Source organism: Chroicocephalus ridibundus, chromosome 9 (assembly GCF_963924245.1).
Source record: "Chroicocephalus ridibundus chromosome 9, bChrRid1.1, whole genome shotgun sequence".
NCBI lineage: Eukaryota > Metazoa > Chordata > Aves > Charadriiformes > Laridae > Chroicocephalus > Chroicocephalus ridibundus.
The window spans coordinates 33,002,562-33,021,477 of record NC_086292.1 but is presented as its reverse complement, the minus strand read 5'-3'; the positions used below and the strand labels follow the sequence as shown (position 1 = coordinate 33,021,477).

At 39.0% G+C, this 18,916-nt stretch overlaps 2 protein-coding genes across 11 annotated transcripts in view; one reads left to right on the top strand and one right to left on the bottom strand.

Moving 5' to 3' along the window:
• Window positions 1-18,916, top strand: part of ENTREP2 (endosomal transmembrane epsin interactor 2) — a 155,189-nt gene that overhangs the window by 129,709 nt on the left and 6,564 nt on the right. For 3 of the 6 annotated variants that reach the window (XR_010072612.1, XM_063347165.1, XM_063347164.1), the window contains exons 9-13: window positions 4,087-4,162; window positions 6,974-7,564; window positions 11,586-11,657; window positions 12,360-12,688; window positions 13,790-13,987. Coding sequence is in view for 5 of the 6 variants with exons in the window: in XM_063347165.1 (XP_063203235.1) it covers window positions 4,087-4,162; window positions 6,974-7,564; window positions 11,586-11,657; window positions 12,360-12,688; window positions 13,790-13,975 (1,254 nt within the window). In the remaining variant the exon portion in view is untranslated. Of the gene's footprint in view, window positions 1-4,086; window positions 4,163-6,973; window positions 7,565-11,585; window positions 11,658-12,359; window positions 12,689-13,789; window positions 16,023-18,916 lie in introns of those variants that run through there. The other 3 variants (XM_063347166.1, XM_063347163.1, XM_063347167.1) reach the window with 1 other exon arrangement.
• The window catches only part of APBA2 (amyloid beta precursor protein binding family A member 2), a 107,973-nt gene continuing 104,144 nt past the window's right edge, over window positions 15,088-18,916 (bottom strand). For all 5 annotated transcript variants that reach the window (XM_063347159.1, XM_063347158.1, XM_063347162.1 and 2 more), the window contains 2 exons: window positions 18,221-18,361; window positions 15,088-16,772 (listed from right to left, as the gene is read on the bottom strand). In XM_063347159.1, the coding sequence (XP_063203229.1) occupies window positions 16,701-16,772; window positions 18,221-18,361 (213 nt within the window). In that variant the 3' untranslated portion in view covers window positions 15,088-16,700. The remainder of the gene's footprint in view (window positions 16,773-18,220; window positions 18,362-18,916) is intronic.

Genomic DNA, 18,916 nt, shown 5'->3' with positions numbered 1-18,916 from the left:
CAGAGAGCTTGCAGGATCAAGGTAACACCAGGTGCTGGGTGTCAGAAGTGAAGTATGTTAGCAATGCTAACTGAAGCCTTCACAGTGACGTTGTAGCCACAGACTTCACGACAACAAAAGTCCTAACGTATTTTTTTCCATTCACTGTCCAAGTCGATCTGTAAATGGAGGAATGGAGCCAAAATCTAAGAGAGTTCTAGGTCTACAAGAGGCACAAAATGGAGTGCTAAATTCTTACATGATGCAAATGCTCCCACATAATATGTACCAAGCTACAGTACAGTATGAACTGAAATAACTAGATTTATAAATACCTCAAAGGCAGACTTTGCAATGGAAATCATGGCAGAGCTTTAGCTACAGAAGTGCTTCTGGGAACCATTATGTAATAATGTCATAATTGTAAAACCTCTTACTGAGTATAAACCAATAGGTTTTGTTTGTTTTTAAATTTATTTTTAGAATTTTATTAAATTGTATCAAATTAGACTCAATATTTCTTGCATTTCACGGTCAACAAATGTCAGTGCTAATTTAAGTGGTGGCATCTAAATAAAAATTGCCGTTGGCGTCTGTACTGATTAGGAATTCCCATTATATGACTATGGAAAATAAAGTGTTTTTCACACTGCTTTCCATGCAAAGTATTGACTATGATAAAGAAAAGACAAGAACAAACAGATCAGCATTCTGGGTGAACTATACCACTGACTGATAAGGTTTACTGACTCGTAGGCAGTGCAAGCTTTTTAAAAGCATGGCTTTTCTTTCCTTTTCCTGTTGATAGCTTAGTGACGGTCTTTACCAGCTTTATGTCTGAGGATGTGCAAGCCAATAAGGTTTTGTTACCCTGGGCTGTGCAGGAACCTGTAGGAGACCGCGTGCCGTCCCGATGTGAACCAAAACTCTGACCTGTTACCTCCTGCAATTAAATCCGTGGTTCTCCTTCCCCCAAGCAAAAGAAGGTTAATCAATTCCAAATGCGTCAGCAATTTTTCTTGTGAATGGAGAAAGAACAAGGGAAGGAAAAGGAAAAATGAACACATTGATCAGATAAGTTTAAATGGCTTATGTTTTGCAGAATATGGCTAAATAATGAAAAAAGTAGAAGAAACCAAAATTCAAATTATATCCCTGATTTCTTCTGTATGTCCAAAATCTTGAAATCTCTCGTATTCCCATTATGAAAGATGCTATTTATCAATGAGGCCCTAAAGAGATTTAAACCTTAAAAATGATGAGTGCTTTTCTGTATGTGGGGGATTTTTATATAGAGGGGAATATTGATAGTCTCCTATTTGCTCTTGAGAAGCAATTTCTGTGCGTGTAAATTTGTCCCATCTATTTCTCATATTGTTGGGGTTTGGTTACGAGGTTTGTTGTTTTGTCTTGGGTTTGTTTTTTTTTTAATTTCTAGCAGTTTTCATTAGAGTAAATTATAATATAATATAGTCTGCAGTATATAAGCAAGCATCCAGAAGTTAAGCTGAGAGGCCATGTCCTTGATTCACGTAGTAACGAGTCACCTCTAAGAATGTTATCTTGTTTATGCAGCCCCGTGTCTTCAGGTATGTCACTGCAGGGTTTGCAGCCGCTGTAGGAGCTTCTGAGATTGAGGCAGAGCCTGAGAAGGGACGTGTTGTGTGGTGGCAGAGCTTTTGCATCCCTCTAAATTCCAAAGGATGTGAAAGACTGATACAAATGTCACTGTGTGGAGGAGCGTGCTGAGAACAGTTCCTCTCTGTGCTTTCCCTGAGTAAAACGCGACTCCTTACCCTCAATGGGCCGAAGGACTCTCAATATTAACGCCTAACTGCAAGGTAAAGGAATTTGTCCCCCCATGTGGGAATACGCCTTGGGTCCATGGTGTGTTCTGTGCACGCTCTGTTCCAACAAGGTGTCAAAGCAGAGAGTACTGATACTCTGTGGCTCGTGTCGAATGAGCTTAGTTGTCTTAATCCCAGGACAAAAAATTCTGTCAATGCTGTAATCGTTCCCTTTGGCAAACTAAGCAGGCAATAAAAAGAAAAGGGCACGAAGATTGAAGTGTTACAATCTAGAAGTGTTTTTGTAATAGGAAACGAAGGTACGTAAATACAGTGTACTTATTTCTTCTGCCTGTAAAATAGTGTGGGGTTTTCAAGAGAGATGCAATATTTTGATTTCAAGAACTGCTAAGCCAGCTTTTTTCGCAAGCCTTAACTTTGCTTTATATGCTGTGTAATAATGTTGTTGTTATTTTAAATTTACTAGATCAAGGCTACAGATGGTTCTTTGTCGCTAGTACAAGTTTGCCAAAACCTCAGCCTTGCATATAACTGGTTTTATAGGTACTAGGCGATGCCACTACAGCTGCCAGGTGACTGGGAGAACGTACAAGGTCAATAAATGTTTCAGCATAAATATTTAGCAGATACTTTCCTGTCAAAGATTGAGAATTTATGAAACCACTTAGATTTAAAAAGAACCCCTAGACTGTTAAAAAAAAAATCAAACACCCTTAAAACGTATTATTTCTTCTAAAATGTAGTTAGTCTCATTGAATTTTCTCCAGCAACAAAGAGCATTTGAGGACACTCCTTATTTTTCCAGTTAGTTCTCAGCAGTTCCACAGTTAGTTCCTAGGAATGGTCTGCAGTTTTGAGTGACATCGCTAATTATTTTTTTTAATCACAGATGTGATATTCTGCTTCAATTAAAAAAGACCCTTTAGGAAATTTCCAAGCAAATTGCTTAAAAATATGAGTGATTTTACCTTTGCTTCCCAGTCTTCTGTCCATCTGTTGCTGAGTTAAAGTATTTCTGGTACTGTTCTTTGTTTAGAGTGGTATTTGCTAACCCTTAGACTTAAAGTCACTTTTAAAAACTGAAGTTGTATCAGCAAAAGTTTCCCAATCACTTGATCATAGTAAGCTCTGAATGGATGGATAGATAGATATAAAAAAAAATAAACACTGGTGAGCACAGTAAGTTATGCACACATATGTGTGCATTAATCTACACTGGCATGTGCACTGGAAGCTCTTTCCTTAATAGGTTCAGAATAATAGTGTCACATTCAATTTTTTAGAAGGCCAGATACAAATTAAGCTCGTGACAAAAAGGTTTTCACAGAGGTGACTGATAATTATTTCTAGACTCTGTCACCAACTGTAGTAAGCTTTTACTTGTTAATTATGGCCCTACAGACAGAAGCAGATATGACACTTTCTGCTAAAGATGGTATCAATCTCATTCCCTTTGACTTTTCTTTTTATATTTTTCTCGTTTATTGTTACCACCTATTTATTAGAACCATTTTTTAAATAATCACGATCCCAAAGAACAGCTAAAAATCTAATGAGATTGGCAAAAAGATCCCATCCAAAGTCTATTAAAATCAGTAGAAAGAAAATTTCCTAAATTTCAGGTGTTCATGGATGAAGTCTTTCCAGCAGGACTAATTCTGTATTTTGTTCACGGGATTCTCAAAAAGTGAAGGGAAGTTACCCACTTAGATCCATCATTTCAGAGAAAAGGTGAGTCCTGGTATTATCTGCCTTCAGCCATCTCTGAGCCAGGAGAGCACCCTGCGTCGCCCATACGGCTTAAAAATGCATTAGGTGTTAACATCTTGGCAAATACCCACAGGACAATGCTGCTCTTGGGCTTGTTTTTATGGTTTCTGTTGTTCCCTATCCTATTTTCGTGTTATAAAATGTGGTGGGGAAAAAAGCGTAATATGGAAAAATGCAGACTGTAGAAAAAGAGATTGCTTGTAATAAAGCCATTAGTTTTAAGCATTGCAGATGTTACGTTTTGTAATGTGGGCCTGCAGCCCCAGCTGCCTTGTGAATTCAAGAGGAACTCAGCTTGGAGACTCTGGAAAAATGAAAAATTGCTTTAAGCATGTTCCTTTGCCCTGCATTTGTTCCTGACCTAAAGACATTGTAAAATACTATATCTTTAAATAGCTCTCAATCTGAATAGCAGCTTACGTGATAGTTATTTCACATTGTCAGGTGTGTTCTTAAGATCATCAGCGTTATACTTTGTTTTGGTAAATTGCAGATTAATGTGCTGTTTCGTTAAACAATTTTCATTTAGGTCACTGGTACTGATCAGCAAGTGTCCGAGTCAAGCTTGGGTGAGAGGAACATGACCCCGGACTTCAGCACACAAGGTGATCACAGCATTGTCTTTGTCTACTTGAGATAGATGTAGTAGGGTTTTTGAGTGGACTTGTCATTCTCTTCTGCCCTTCCGTTCCCAATGGAGAAAGAAGGATTTGCTTTTAGATTGTTCATGGCAAGAAGAACCTTTTCTTCATAAACTGGCACGGCTGGAAATGCAGAGGAGAGTTTTGCTCAACAAAGCACGCTCTGTAAGGCCCTCTGAGGCAGATACGGCAACTGTCATTTCTCTTTGAAGAGTCACGTGCACAATGGGCAGTTTGTTTCACGTTGTCAGCAGCCATGGGTGCCTTCCTGATCGTCCATGTGCCTTCTCCATATAGTAGTTTCGTGCACGGCTTCCAGAAGCCTCAATAGGAAGCTTTGCTGCCTGAAGCGTAGATGTTGTGAACGCAAGTAGCCGAGTAGCAGCACCGAGCCTCTTTGAAGTTTAAAAGTTACTAGAATAGGCCTCCTTACCGTGTCTGTTGGTATGGAGGGCTTTTTAAACACTACAGCCTCAGTGGATCAGGAGATATTGAGCAGTTTGCATAAAATAATTATTTCAGTAAAACTTCCATTAAATACTTTTTCCACATCATATTTTATGGTATCAATGTATAGACTGTCAGGTGTTCTCAGTACATTTATGGGCAGAGAGGTGTGGGCAGAGTGGTCCAAGAAATAGAAACAGACATCTCTGGCCTGGCATCTAGAACGGGACCGAGAGCCAAACAGGTTAGTGAGGAGCATCTCTTCCTACGCACACAGAGCATCTGTTCTCTGAAGTAGGATTTTTGTTTCCAGAGCGACCAGTGGTCACCTTTAACTACTGCTAAATATAATTTTTTTCTTAAAACCCTGGTGTTTGACAGCTGCAGTGGAGTGTGACAGCTGAAGGTGACTACGTTTTAAGGGCTATGTCTACAGAGCTAGTTCCTAAAGTTCGTAAGTACATCTGGACTTCACATCCACATATGAAAGCCTAAATTTTAAGGCTAGTGCTAGAGCTTTGACTATTGGGAAGCAGTGGACTAGCTCTCAAGCCAGGGATTTGACATTCCATGTTGTGCTGCACACGCATGAAAGGGAACTAGGCGGGTCCTTGGGCATGTTTTCTTTATGTAAAATGGGTCAGGTGTCACCATTCCATGTCTTTTGAGCAGTGATTGCCTCTCGTCTGCTTCAGGCCTCTCCTGATGTAATACCAGAAAACCCAGGCCAGTGGAAGAGTAGAATAGTAAGAAGCTGTAAAAATACAGTTTAAGGCCCTTGAGTCCAGGTAGCAAATGGTGCAACCAACCACACTCTAGTTATCAGTTAAATCGAATCAAACCAGTGAGAGTTTGGTCGGTGAAGATCTGTGCTCTGAAGACAGGCACAAACTGGATGCTTTCATTTATCCGCACAAACTTTATCGATATTTCAAAGCTTGAGTTAAGGGGATATGTTGCAAAGAATCATCTAACCACGTAGAAAATGTTTGGGGACTTATCACAAATACAAACGGTCCAATAAACAACTGCAGCTTTGCACCTACCACATAATAAATGGTGCATATTTATGCATTTTTAGCATAATGTAGATGTATAGCTGTATTTCTGTTATTGATTATTATGTCCTTTTTGGCAATGTTATGATTGCCTTCTAAGCATTACAAATTTATTTCCTGGAAGCCCCAAAAGAAAATAGTTGTGATTCATTTTATGTAAGAAGAAAATGTCCTTCGTAAAATATAACCTCATGAATATTTGATTTTCATTTTGATACTTAATTTTCCTATACTGTAGAAAGCTTTCTGCTTCCTAGTCCCCAAAACATGGGAGCTCTTAACATTCTCTAATTCACTAAAAGATCCTATTTTTCTGTTCCTAAACAAAACAGTTAAAATACATTTGTCCTGTCAATATGGTTAGCAACAGCTGTTATGCAGAAAAGGGCATCAGAGGCTGCGGAGCTGAACAGAATTCTGTGATCTGTATTTTGTAAATATTTTGATTTTAGATGTAGGACTTTAAGGAATTCCAGTCTGATAGGGGAAAAGCATTGTCTGTGATATTGGAGCCTGGAGACTGGATTATCTAGTTTTATTTTCTTTATTTTTGACGTGACTTTGGGAATAATGCAGAGCCAAATACTTATTTTCATACAAGGGGCCATTTTCATCCATAACATGTATTTGTAGACGTGACAGAGGAAGTGATAACACTCTCAATTTTTAATACAAAGGGCTTCAAAGATGATGTGACCTTGCACAGAATGTTTAGCTTCTATCTGGAGCGTGTGTGACACGTATTTTGTGTGCCAGAGTTGTTACATGATGGTGAATTCTAATTGTAAAGAACTTAGGTACCCGCTTCAGGGAAGTGATGATTGATTAGAAAGTGTTAGGTGCAAAGCTAATCTTGACAGTAGGGATAGGCTTTAAAGTGTTCAGAGCCGTGGTTTTTCAGGATTTGTGCAAAGTTTTACTTTGTCTAGCACAGGCAATGTCTCACTGTTCACCACAGAAACACGTAGTGAAAGAGCTGTTCCTGACCAAACGCAGTCCCAGATAATACTCTGGTATCAGTGCTCAACATGCTCATTGGTTGAAGAAAATTCTTGAGGGCAGCACAAATTGTCTTTCCTGAAGGACACTAGAAACAAGTAAATTACTTCACTGTTTTTTGCTTTGGAATTCTGTCAACTGAAAGCTTTTCAGTAATTATCGATGTACATGCCAATCACTAAATTTGAAGCATTATATTGAAAACAGGGCCAGGGGGAAATGGGAGTGGGGCAAGAAGTCTTTATTTTTCTCTGAATCTCTTGTTCTGCAGTTTCTGCTGAGAGTGCTGCTTTGACGGTCTCTGAGGCTGTTGATATCCCAGGCCATAGCTACTCCTCCGAAGATCTTTGTTCGCTGGAAGTTCAAGGATCTCTCCATTCGACAGATCTTTCTCCCTGCTCTACAACCCCCAAAGGGGCTACGGAGCAGAGCTGCAGCACCCTGGATTGCAGCACCCGCTGCAGGTTCCACAGAGCTCGCTCAGAGGGTGTTCCTCATGAGGATGACAGTTCCCACAGCCGGGCCTCTACAGACATGTCTCAAGGACAGGAAAAGAACTGTGCCCACAGCAGGTCCTTGGACTGTTCCTCAGAGAATTTCAGCCCCTCTGAAAGAGAACTGCAGCGTTCTGCTCAAGAGAGCAGTGCCACACCGCCTTTGAAGCAAAAGAGAATCTGCTGTGCAGACTTCAGCCAGCCTCCTGTCCCTTCCCAGACCTCTCCCTTGTTTGGGCCTGCAAATACTTCATCATATGTGAGCGGCCACGAGAGTGCTGTCCGACAGCATCACATTACAAAATACCGAATTTCAAATATAGTCCGATCAACTAGTGACCCTGTATCGTGTTCGTCTTACACAGAAGGTAGGTGTAGCAGCACAAGGCTGATGGAGCTTGGAACAAATGAGCGGTATGTGATTTATGCAGCAATTGGTGCTGCTGGAAATCTATCTGAAACGTTCCAGTGAGGGCTGACTTACGAGTGAAGGAAGGCTTTAGTGCATTTTCTGGATTTGAAAATTTTTAAGGAGAACGGAAATGAGAAAAGTGACAGAGTGAAATCAGTTTTGGCTTTTCTAAATTGTACCAGCCTTTCTGCACTGCTCAGAAAAACACCTCTTGAGTAGATGCTTCCACCTCTCTCTTACTATTATATTGAGAACTATGAAGCTGAATGGTAGCTGGGGTCTACTTAGGGAATGATTAACCGAGCTGTCATCCTTGTAATACAGCAGGTTGTTTCCTGAAGGTGACACTGACATTGACAGTGTTGGTGCGTGTCAGAGGCAGGCAGAGTGTGACTGTGTAGTGGCAGGTTGGAGTGTACGGTGAAAAGTTTTAAAGGACAAAGAAATGAAAGATGAGGCACATGACAAGATGATGAGCTTTTGACTGTCGTGGATAACCATCTTCTGCTATGAATCTCCTTTTAGACAATTAGGGAAGAAGAGAGGAGTCGTCGTTAGCTGAAGAGTGTGTCATCATAAAAATCTGCTTGTTAGTGGAAAAGAAATGTTTGATTTAGAAAATGGCTCGATCAAATAATAGCAGGAATGTAGGACTGTCAGAACCATTTGAAAAGTGCAGGTCTTACAAAAGGATGTAAGCTGTTTAGAGAGATTCAAAGGAGTAACCTGGAGAAGTGGTTTGAAAGTAAAGATTTAAAAGCTTTGTTAAGATGTCACAGATTGTGCTGTTACAGGTGTGTTCACTGGGCTTTCTAAGGGATCTAAGGAAGAATCCTGTGACTAGCTCAAAACAGAAGTAGACAAAACACTGAAATAACTGGTTTAATTTAGGAAGATGATGTGTTGGTTCTATTACACTTTTTGCATCATTATTCTGTTTCTGTGAATTTCAGAGACCTCATACTTAGCTCAATAGCTGAATGTCTCTTACCTTTAGAAATCTAGCCTCAGCATCCTGTCCAGGAAAAGTGAATCTTTATTCTAGAAGTCTGCATTTATTTTACGAAAATTACTCTGCTAGGATAGACATGCTGTGAAGCTGCAGTGCAGATAGTAAGTGGGAATTTCTAAATCTTTTCTACTGTGCCGAAGACAAGAACAGCCCTTTCTCTTCTGGATCATGCTCTGCAAGTTTTCCACGTTGTGCTCCATATGCTCTTGGAGTGGTGTGTGAGAGAGAGATTACTGTAGGCAGCCGTATCGACGTGTTTGAGCTGACTGCTGGGACACCTGGTAGAACAGATGCTCTGCCTTCATTTTTAACATGACCTAAATACAGCCATCATCTCTTCTGGAGAAGTGGCATGATGGGAATTATTCTGACTAATTTCCAAGTTCTTAGCCGTACATGAGTTGAGGGACATGGGTTGAACGTGACAGAGATGTAACTGGGCTTAGCAAAGATTGTAATAAGGGAGCAGGGATGGTTCTAGAGATACTGATACCAACATGGCAGAGGGGGAGCAAGAGCAGAAGTAACTCAGAGGGAATGTGCTTGTGCTGGCCTAGTTTGCCCTTCTTTTGCTGCCTACAGAGACGCCTTAAAATGAGATCTTCAAGAGAAGCACTTGAGTCTAGGTGTGTGTATTTCTTTCATTTATATGTTTGGCAAACTGCAGTTTGCAAAATTTTACTCTGTGAAGGTTTTCACAACTTCACATGACTTCCCCTTCCTCTACTTTTTGTTGAACTTCATTTGGAAATCATACGTAGGTTAGAAGCAGCACAGTTCTAATAACATGCACCAGCTGTTTGTAGCAGCCCCGAAGCTTATTTTTCCTAAGCTGTGACACACAACTGAAGTTCTCTGTAGTCTTTATAACTTTGAAAGGCATTTGATCTAGATTTTTCATGACTCGCTATTGGTGTTCACTGCAGAATTTTAACATACATCCGCAGAGATAAATGATAGGCAAAGGTAAAGGGAACTGACTGAGCTCCATCAACTTTCCAGAAGAAAAAGTGTTTCGGTTTTTTTCAGTAACATACGCTTTTTAAAAAAAATTCATCCTGGAGTAGAGGAACTGGTCAAATAGACTGACTATATGAAAGATAGAGCTGTAACTGTATATTGTTCATACTAATACCTCAGGTAAGAGACATACTGAGGGGTGGGGGAGCTTCGGGCCTGTTCACAAATGGGAAAATAGAGTGGCCAGATTGGGAAGGTGGGGGTTGGTTTTGTCTTAGGACCCGGTCTTTCTACTTTAAGAAAAATTACTGATTTCTATTCCAATTAACCTCCTTATACAAGTCAATGCAGAGATTTAGAAGTGCAGCCTTGCTGTTTACTGCATAGAGGTTTTTTTAAATGGGTCTTGAATGTGACTGTGATTGCACTGCGCATGGTTTGGAACATAAATTATTTGACATGGGGATGTTGCACATGCGCAACAACATAGTGACACAACAGCAATGAGATCTAATAAATTACTAATCTGGGAATTTTAACGCTGGCATAACACTCTGGGCTTTTAGATCAATAAAACACAATTCATGTGCTTCAAGCACGTCTTGACATGATGGGGTCTTGATGGTATATGTAGTCAGTAATTCTCCCATTAATCCTTTAACGCTGACAGTGAGCTTGTTTATATCTTTTGAAAAATCTGTCATTCCTAATAGAGACATTTTAGATGAAAGTTTAGTTTAATAGGTGCCTTTCTAGTCACTGTGTAGTCCCTGGACAATGTAAGTACGGTGGGTTCACATATAATCTCTGTAAGAAATAGTTCCCTCTTACAAAAAATTGCACGTTTTTCTGTCTGTTTATTATAGCAAAGGAGGGCAAAATCAACTTCTAGCACTGATGTTTGTTACAATAAATTTATAATCAAATATGATAGACTATGTGGCTATATCAGTTAAGTGCCCGAGTGATGATTGTAGTGTCTGCCAGATAATTCAGGATAATGTCTAGTAGTGTAGTTTTGACTGTGCTGCGAGTACATTAAGCAGTATGATAATGGGTGGGAAGACAGAATCTCTGACGTGTCTCCTCTTAATAAGCGTGTCATGATTCATGTGTTGCAGTACTTCAGCATAATAAAGCAAATTAAAGACAGAATAGAAGCTGTCTCTCTTAACTTCTTACACATTTTCTATGTTTGTAGCATCTTACATTTGTTTTCCTTCATTTAATGATTCACTCTACCAGAGAATTGTACCAGCTTGTCATTATAAACTCTCCCTAAAGTTATGGAAGAAAACCTCTTCTAATTTACCTAGAAGTTCAAACCAGTTTTGAGTCTTGGAAACAGATGTAAACAGCCTTAGCATAAATGTGAGGGCTTATTCCATCTTGACTATCACAGGCTTGAAATCAAAAAGACGGCAGTGGTAATCACTGTATGGTGTGATCTCATCGTCATTGATCCCTGTGCTGGCATCCCAGAAACTTCTCACTGGCAGGCAATGACATCCAGAGCTGTTTGTAGATGCTCTGTAACCACTTGTTAACTACCGTTAATTTAATCAGTGGTGGATAGCATTTGTCCTGCAAAGAATTAGAATCTATTAAAAAAGAGATAGAAATATTGAATATTGCTTTTTTAAAAAAAATGAGAGGGATTCATCTGTCTTTGTTTTCCTGTTTTCTTAGATAAACTGTCTGCCCAGGAAATACAGGAAAGTCTGAGGTCCACCCCTTGGAGGGAGCCTTCCCTAGCTTCAGCGCTTAGGCCTGATACGTTTAGGATTTGATACCTGTATAACGTAGAGGAAACAATCCAGCGGGAACTATCTCTTCCTAGTTGTATTTATGTAACAGCTTATAGGACATTTCTGTGTATGTACCTTCTGAGAAGTTTCATTCTGTAAAGGAGGCAATAAAAGATTCCAATGTATTTTTCCTTGCTTTGGGCAGAGGATAGCAGGGGTTGATTGTGCTCTTTCTGTCTCTCTCTCTTTGGTTAAAGGTGATAATTGTGCCTGGACTCCTGTATGTAGCCGTCAAGAGGCAGGATTATCTCCAGCTGCATTAGAAACAGGTGAGGACCAGTTTTCTACAGCAGGATTATAAGGGGTTTCTTCTTTTGTTTTAAAAATGATTAAAGGTTTCTGATAGAGAAAGAAGCTCTAGAAAATTTGGGGCAGAAAAGTTACTTGCTGATAACATACATATATGATGTACGATGCTCATGGAACCAGCCTCTGAGTGAAAACAAATGCTGCGAATGAAATCCTCTGTTTTAGTTTAGCATTTTTGCTTTCTCTGTATTTCATACTAATCTCTCTTGATTATTCACTGCTTATTAATTTCGAGGCCTAGAAATATGGGAAACTTTATCCTTAAATTTTAGGGAGGAGGTAGGCTGGGCCTAAAACATTCCGAGTTCTGTATGTACCACTGAGTAGCTGGTGTTTCCCCTTACCATTAATGTCAACTGAAGTTCCTGAAAGTAGAGGTAACAAAAATGTCTGTGATTCATGAAGTACTTTAATTACCCGCCTACTGATCCTAAATGCAGTCCTCCTTGGTCATGGGAGAGAATCTTACTCTTGACCCCTGGTTAAATACCATTCTGCAATGTTTCCTTGATTGCATGATTTTGTTACTCTTCAGAAAAAACAGACATTTTATGACAAAGTAAAAACGTTTGTGACAATATTTGTTTTGCCTTTTTTCTTTCTTTTTTTTTTTCTTTTTTTTAACTTATTACTTTAAAGATATTCTTCCCCCCCTTTTTTAGTTCCTGTTTCTGGTTCTCATATGGCTGCCTCTGCTTGTCAGCATTCTTTGAGCAGTTTCCTACCAACTGGAAGACAGAGGGATACAAGGAAAATTGACCTGCACCTAAAGCCAAAGGCTTGGCATGCAGTCTCAAAAGAGCGACCACACTCTTTAGTGGACCTTAAGGCCTATAAAGACACAAAAATTTTAGTGGCAAAATTTTTGGAACATTCAAACTGTAATCTCCCTCCAGAAGTACGTCACGTAGTGAACAGCATACGATCAGTAATAAAATCTGATGAGAGACACATGGAAGAAGCCATCTTCAGTGCCAATGTTATAGACCAGGTAGGCCATTTAAGTTCTAAAGATTTGTTCAGCCATGATAGACACATACCTTATTTAAATGTTTTTACAGTTCTAAGTACTTCAGACAATTCCTGCAAAAGTTCTTTTATAGTAACATGGCTTTAGTAAGAAATAATTAATATTTATTGAGTAGCAATGCATTTTACGCTGAAGCACTCATAAATGCATTTAAAATTCTTCAGCCAGACCCAGTAATATCCTAGCAGATCTATAGGGAACTGATATTTACACATTGGTAATCGACCTCTCTTATTTCCAACATCTTTCTGCACCTGTTGACTGTTCCATACCTGAATTTGTGTTTATGTTCGGAGATACACAGAACTGACTTGGATCTGTTGTTTCTTCAGGCAAAAGCATTTGTCCAGCATAAGCTACTAGCTGAGAAGGGTGGGTAGGTACCTGAACAGGACCACGATCTACCAAAACAGAACAGTGCAGTCACCCTTACTCCTGGCTAGAAGAATGATAATGACACATTAAAGAAATAATTTTAGTAGGTTTTGGTTTTTTTCAGGCAAAACCCATTATTAATTAGGGGAAGTCCAGGGCACCCCAGCAATCTACTTGATAAGTCACAGAATTTTTGGTAACTTGTTGTATAACTCGGATTGGTGAAGCAGACTGACAGTTCTATTAACACCAAAATGGTTGTTTACCAGGCTTGCACAATTTTAGTTCTTTTCCACCCTCAGCAAAGCGAGTGAAGCAGCTCTTTCTCCTAAAAGAAACAGATGAGTTTAATTTGCTCCAAACTTCTATTTGTCAATTATAAGGCCGAGCTGTCCCCTTTTCCACAGGTTTCCTTTTCATTCGTACAGAGGGAACCAAACACTTGTTTGTGCCTCAGTGGGTTGAGCCCCAGTGACGCCTGTCAGGCCTGGCTCTGCCTTCCAGCCGGGGGAGCCAGAGGAGCCGGGGGGTCTCTGGATGGCTGTGGGAACACACGGCTCCTCTGGGAGAGTTCCTGCACTAGACAACCTACGTGAAATTATACTGAGAGACTGAACCTTTTAAATGAAACCATTTCTTACCCTGTTTTCCCCATTTTTTCCTTTTCCATTCCTGCTCTTTTGACAGGTAATTACAAGTTCCCAGCAGAATGTGAATACCTCTAGAAAGCGACTTCAAGAAGATCTTCATCTTCAGAGCTGTGGTGCTCTGAGCTCTCCCGTTGCCTTCTTACGTAGGTCCCATATCACTCGCAGCTTAGAGCGGGACAGGCCTCACAGTTTAATTGGAGTTTGCCGGGAGACCATCCTTTGATAATATTTGCAGGTATGTGATTCCAGCAAAGAGAATTAAGGAAGAAACCAGGACTGGGAGAAATACAAGTAGTGGATGACTTAAAAAGGAAAAAGTGTCTTCCTTTGGAATTCCACTTTTTTCCGACAGCAGGAGAAGAACACCTGTTTTTCTGAATGTAAATTTAAGCCCTGATTTTTGCAAAATTTTAACCGATTTATTAGTAAAGTCATAACAAACGTTTACCCAACCAGAAATGCGGTTATTTCACTGTACTTGCAGAAATGCTACTGATGCTGCCTAGCATTTCTTGAAAACTCTTGCAAAACCACCAGAGACCGGCTGTACAACTTAAAAGTTGTATTTATTTAATGTACCTCAAAGTGTTTTAACTATGATCAGTGTTTTAATAAAAAGTATTTCTGGACTTTGCTTTTTTCCACAGCTGATTTGGATAGAAATGTAAAGGTGATTCATGTGCACATACAGTGCTGCTTCTAGTCCATTTCTCCGGTGTCTTTCCTGCCAGGCTGAGCTGCCCGATTCAAACTGCCCCCGCCCCCCATATCTTGCCCTTTTAAATTCTAGTAAAGGCTGCGGTGTGGTTTATTTATTATTCTGAATGCTCATGAGTTAATGGAGTAGCGTGTGCTATTGAAAACTGACATTTAAGTACTCTGCAAATTGTGACCAAAAGATGCATTAGGGAAGGAGTCTTTGAAATTCTGCATTTCCAAAAAGCATAGTTCACAAACTTTTTACAGATGCCAGTTGACAGGAAGTTAGATGAATTTTTATCTAGCAGAGCCTTGAACATTTTTTCAAAAAGAATTGTTACTCCAATTAGTAGTTGTGACAATTGTATTATAAAACATGTCCTTGTTGTTCTGCTGCATTTATGATTTATTTAACATTGATCTTACCAAAAAAAATTAATCAAAAAGTAAATATAATTGACACTAATTTGATTACCAGCATAAACACAGGTCTGCCAGCAACGTCTTCCAGTGCAAGCTTCATCCTGGCTCTCTGAGGAAATTGGAACGGCCTTAAACAAAAGGTTCTCATAAAGAACCTACCACAGGTTGACGTTTCACAGTTTTAATTTTTTTGCAGCAGTGCTTGTCAGTAGCGTTAGTTTCCATTTGAGGTTTAATCATATACTGGTTTCATTTGTGTCACTCTGAGCTGGGCAGATATCCTGTGAAAAGGTCACAAAGGAACGTAGCTGAAGATGGGTAATGTAAGTTTTACAGAATCATCCATTTTAATGTATTTTAATTATAGCATGCTTCTGTATTGATGTGAAGTACAGTGACATCCAGTGGCAGCAAGGTATGCTAATTGAAAGCAGCTACTCTCAGGATAATAATGATACACAAATTCCTAATTCAAGAGATGAATTTCTTTAAAAAAAATAATCTGTGACCTTTGCAACTGCACTTAGATGAAGAATTAAATGATCTTCTACTTGGATTTTTTTATTACGTTAACTTACACAACAAACAAAATAAGCGAGCTTCCTTTATTATTTCAGATTTATTAGTGATGGTAGGTTAATTCTTTCCTAAGGTCAGTTGCATGCAACACACTACTCCGTGAAGTACAGTCATCTAAAGCTCTTTAGTTACTGCATGGTAAGGCTTCTTAAGTCACAGTGTATTTTCTTCAAGGCCTTGGCCAAAAAAAAAAAAATCTAGACGAAAAGTTACACCAATTAACATTTATCTCATAAGGAATACAACTTTACTACTAGGGTTTTTTTATCTACACACATTCTAATACTGCTGATGGTGCTAGGTTATTTGTCAAAACAATTTACATTCAGAACACATTGCCTTAGGAAGAAGAATGCTTTATAAAAGACAGAACTAGGTAAGCGTGGCTTTCCCATTTTGAGCCAATATAAACAAAAAGGTAATATGCAAAAATTAAAGAAAAACCCCCCAGCCCAACACATACATTACACAACCTGTGCAATAAGTTATCCATGAAATAACTCTGTTAAATCATAAAAATCACAAGCATTAAAAATAAATATGTATCTAAATAAATATTTTGATTTTAATCTTGTGGCAATTATTCTTTATTTAGCATATGAAACACTTGTTACATGTTTATGTTCACACCTTGCCAAACAGGTTACACTTGTCATAACAATACCAAGTACTACAGTGGTTTTCTTTACATTAGAATCTAAAAGTTTTAACTGCACACATTCCTTTCCACTGAAATACCATCTATTCGGCACCGGGTTTAAAATTATGCAAAGCCACCAGTATTGGATCGCGTTATGGGACTGGGATTTTTTTTTTTTAAACTTGAGGCAGCCATAACTTGCTCTAATTGCTTCTCTTTGCATTTCCTGCAGTCTCATTCATCAAATATTCACATTCACCGTGTTATCAAACAAGACAGACATACATACGTCACTCCACATAAAGGTTACAAATAAATATGTTTTAAGTTTTATGAGAAAAGAGTTTAGAAGATGTTGCAAAATACTTAAATGTTTTACAAAGGTTTTTGTCAGTGATTATTGTCCTTGACCATCCTTCTCATCACTTTTTGGCAAAGAAATAAAAAGGAAGGAGAGAAAAGGCAGAGACACCTGTCTGTTCCTTGTTTCCGAGTCCTCAGGTCAGCTTCAAAGCCTTTCATTCATACAAAATACAAAATTCTCTTCAGCTATGAGGGCTTCAGCTTTGATGGAATCATTTAGTTCTTTTGCAGCACGAGTTGCATGCTAGATGTACAGGGGTGTCTCTTGCCCGGTGAGAAGCCTGAACATGGCAGCTGGCATAGTCTTCATATGAATCTGTCAATTGATTTACACAGAAATTAACAGAATTGTTACTAGTTTAACACAATCCATAAGGCCCAATCTGTCTTCCCCTGTGGTGTAAGTGCATTTATTGTCCTGCTTTCTATAGGTGTGTTACCAAAGTTTCTAGTTCAAAGCTCTCTCGTTCTAACAAGCTGGTTTGCCGTCTTTCTTTGCTTTTTTGTGTGTTTTTTTTAAAATGACGACAGGATGCAATATCATACAGCTTAACAGGACACTTAAGCACTTTCTTTTGTCATGCCCCACTCCAATTACAGCCCTTAAAAAAGCAGCAGCACAAACCTCTCTGAAAATGCATTCTGCTGTTCTGGTATTAAGTGAACTTAGATCTTTCTTCTGTTTTCCTTCCCTGTGGGAGTGTCATTTCATACATATTTTCCCCTAATTGGAGTATGATCCTTTGAACACAAAACTTGGACTTTATCACCTGATGCTTAAATGCCAGTCAAGAGTTTGGTGGAACAGGTTCTCTCATGGTTAGCGTACTTAAGTTCTTTCTACGAGGAGTGCTGAGCGTCAGAGGGATTTTACAGACTGACAGGATCAAAGGCAATGGGTAATGAGAGTTGTACCAGAACTGTAGGAACAGCTGTAAGATCCTGTTGGACAATGCAAGAGGAAGGAAGGTAAACTTCACTAACTGGTAATACAGACCCTCACCAGCCATACGCTGCCTGCATATCATGGTCTCTTCATGCTGAAAAAAACAGTTTGGTGCTGTCCTCGTATCTGGAGTGAGATGTTGTGCAGCAAATATATACCATAAAGGCATGGAGGTTCTATTGAAACCTGCAGCTTTGTTCCTGCCAACCTGCGTGTATCCTGTATTACTTTTCAAGTGTCATTTTCCACAGAAGAACAAGTTATCTTTGATTTTTGGCAAAGGAACTAGTGGAAGATCTGGCCAGGGTTGTGTATCACTAAATTCAGTAGGGATTTCGGTAAACTTGGAGGCTCTCGTTTGTTCATTGCTGGTTTCTCTAAAAGTACTGGAGAGAAATGTCTTAACTGATTCCCAAGGTAAGTGGCAATGTTCCATGGAAATGAAATTATTAAAATGCATATCAATTTGAATCTCATCTCTTTGACTGACATTTTATTTCTATGGCAGATGCTGGCGTGGTAAGCCAAGAGACATTTTCATAGCTAACAGGCTTGTGCGATTTCTTTCCTTAATTGATTGGTTTAATTCAGACAGTAGGTTGAAGGTTCAGAATCGTCAAAAGTGGAAATCATGAGTGGAAAAATGCAATGCATGTCCATCTAATTGTTCAAAAAATGTTCTATTGTCGGTTATTAGTGCTCAACTCTAATTTACTGAGGTGGTGGTTTAATACGATGTTAACACACTCTTTTCAACTGAAATATAAATTCTTTCAACAGTTTTAATTCATTGAAAAAGTATTTAATTGTTTTCTTACCTCTCCCACTGAATTAGACAATGCTTGTACTATCTTCTCATGAGCAGTAGCAACGACACTTTGTCCATTGATCTCAATAATACGATGTCCTACTCTTACCCCTCCCCTCTCAGCTATTCCACCTCGCATCAAGCTGCAAATCTGTCAAGAGAAAGCGAAGTTTATTAAAGTTTAGAAATCTCATAATGTAGCTGTTAGTAGGATTTAATACATAATAGTAAGTGGTGACACAGTAAAGATTCCAGGAGATACTTGTAGAAAGTGTTAAGCAATACTGTGAATTTCTAAACGTTGGTTTGTGGTTGGTTTTTTTTTAATTTTTATTTTCATTCTCATGGGCTGGGAACATATAAATACCCAACATAGTGACGTAGGTAGCAGCCATGCAAAAGGGTTGAGTTTGGGGGAAGAGAGAATTTTATGTATTGTCGGGATAGGAGAAGAAAATGATTTTTAAATATTTCCGACTTTGCCACCTGGACTCTTTCTGCAGACTACCACATTGTTCTTTCTGAATAATAGGAAATATAAAAGGTGCTAAAGTAAATATTAATCTACAACAGCAGCTTTTTCACATACATGGAAAAAAACTGACATAAAACTTAACCCTGCACAAATGCTAATACAGGCTGAAGGATAGGCTGATGCCATACAGACATTCTATATTGAAAGCTGGAGATCTGTCAAGACAGTCAC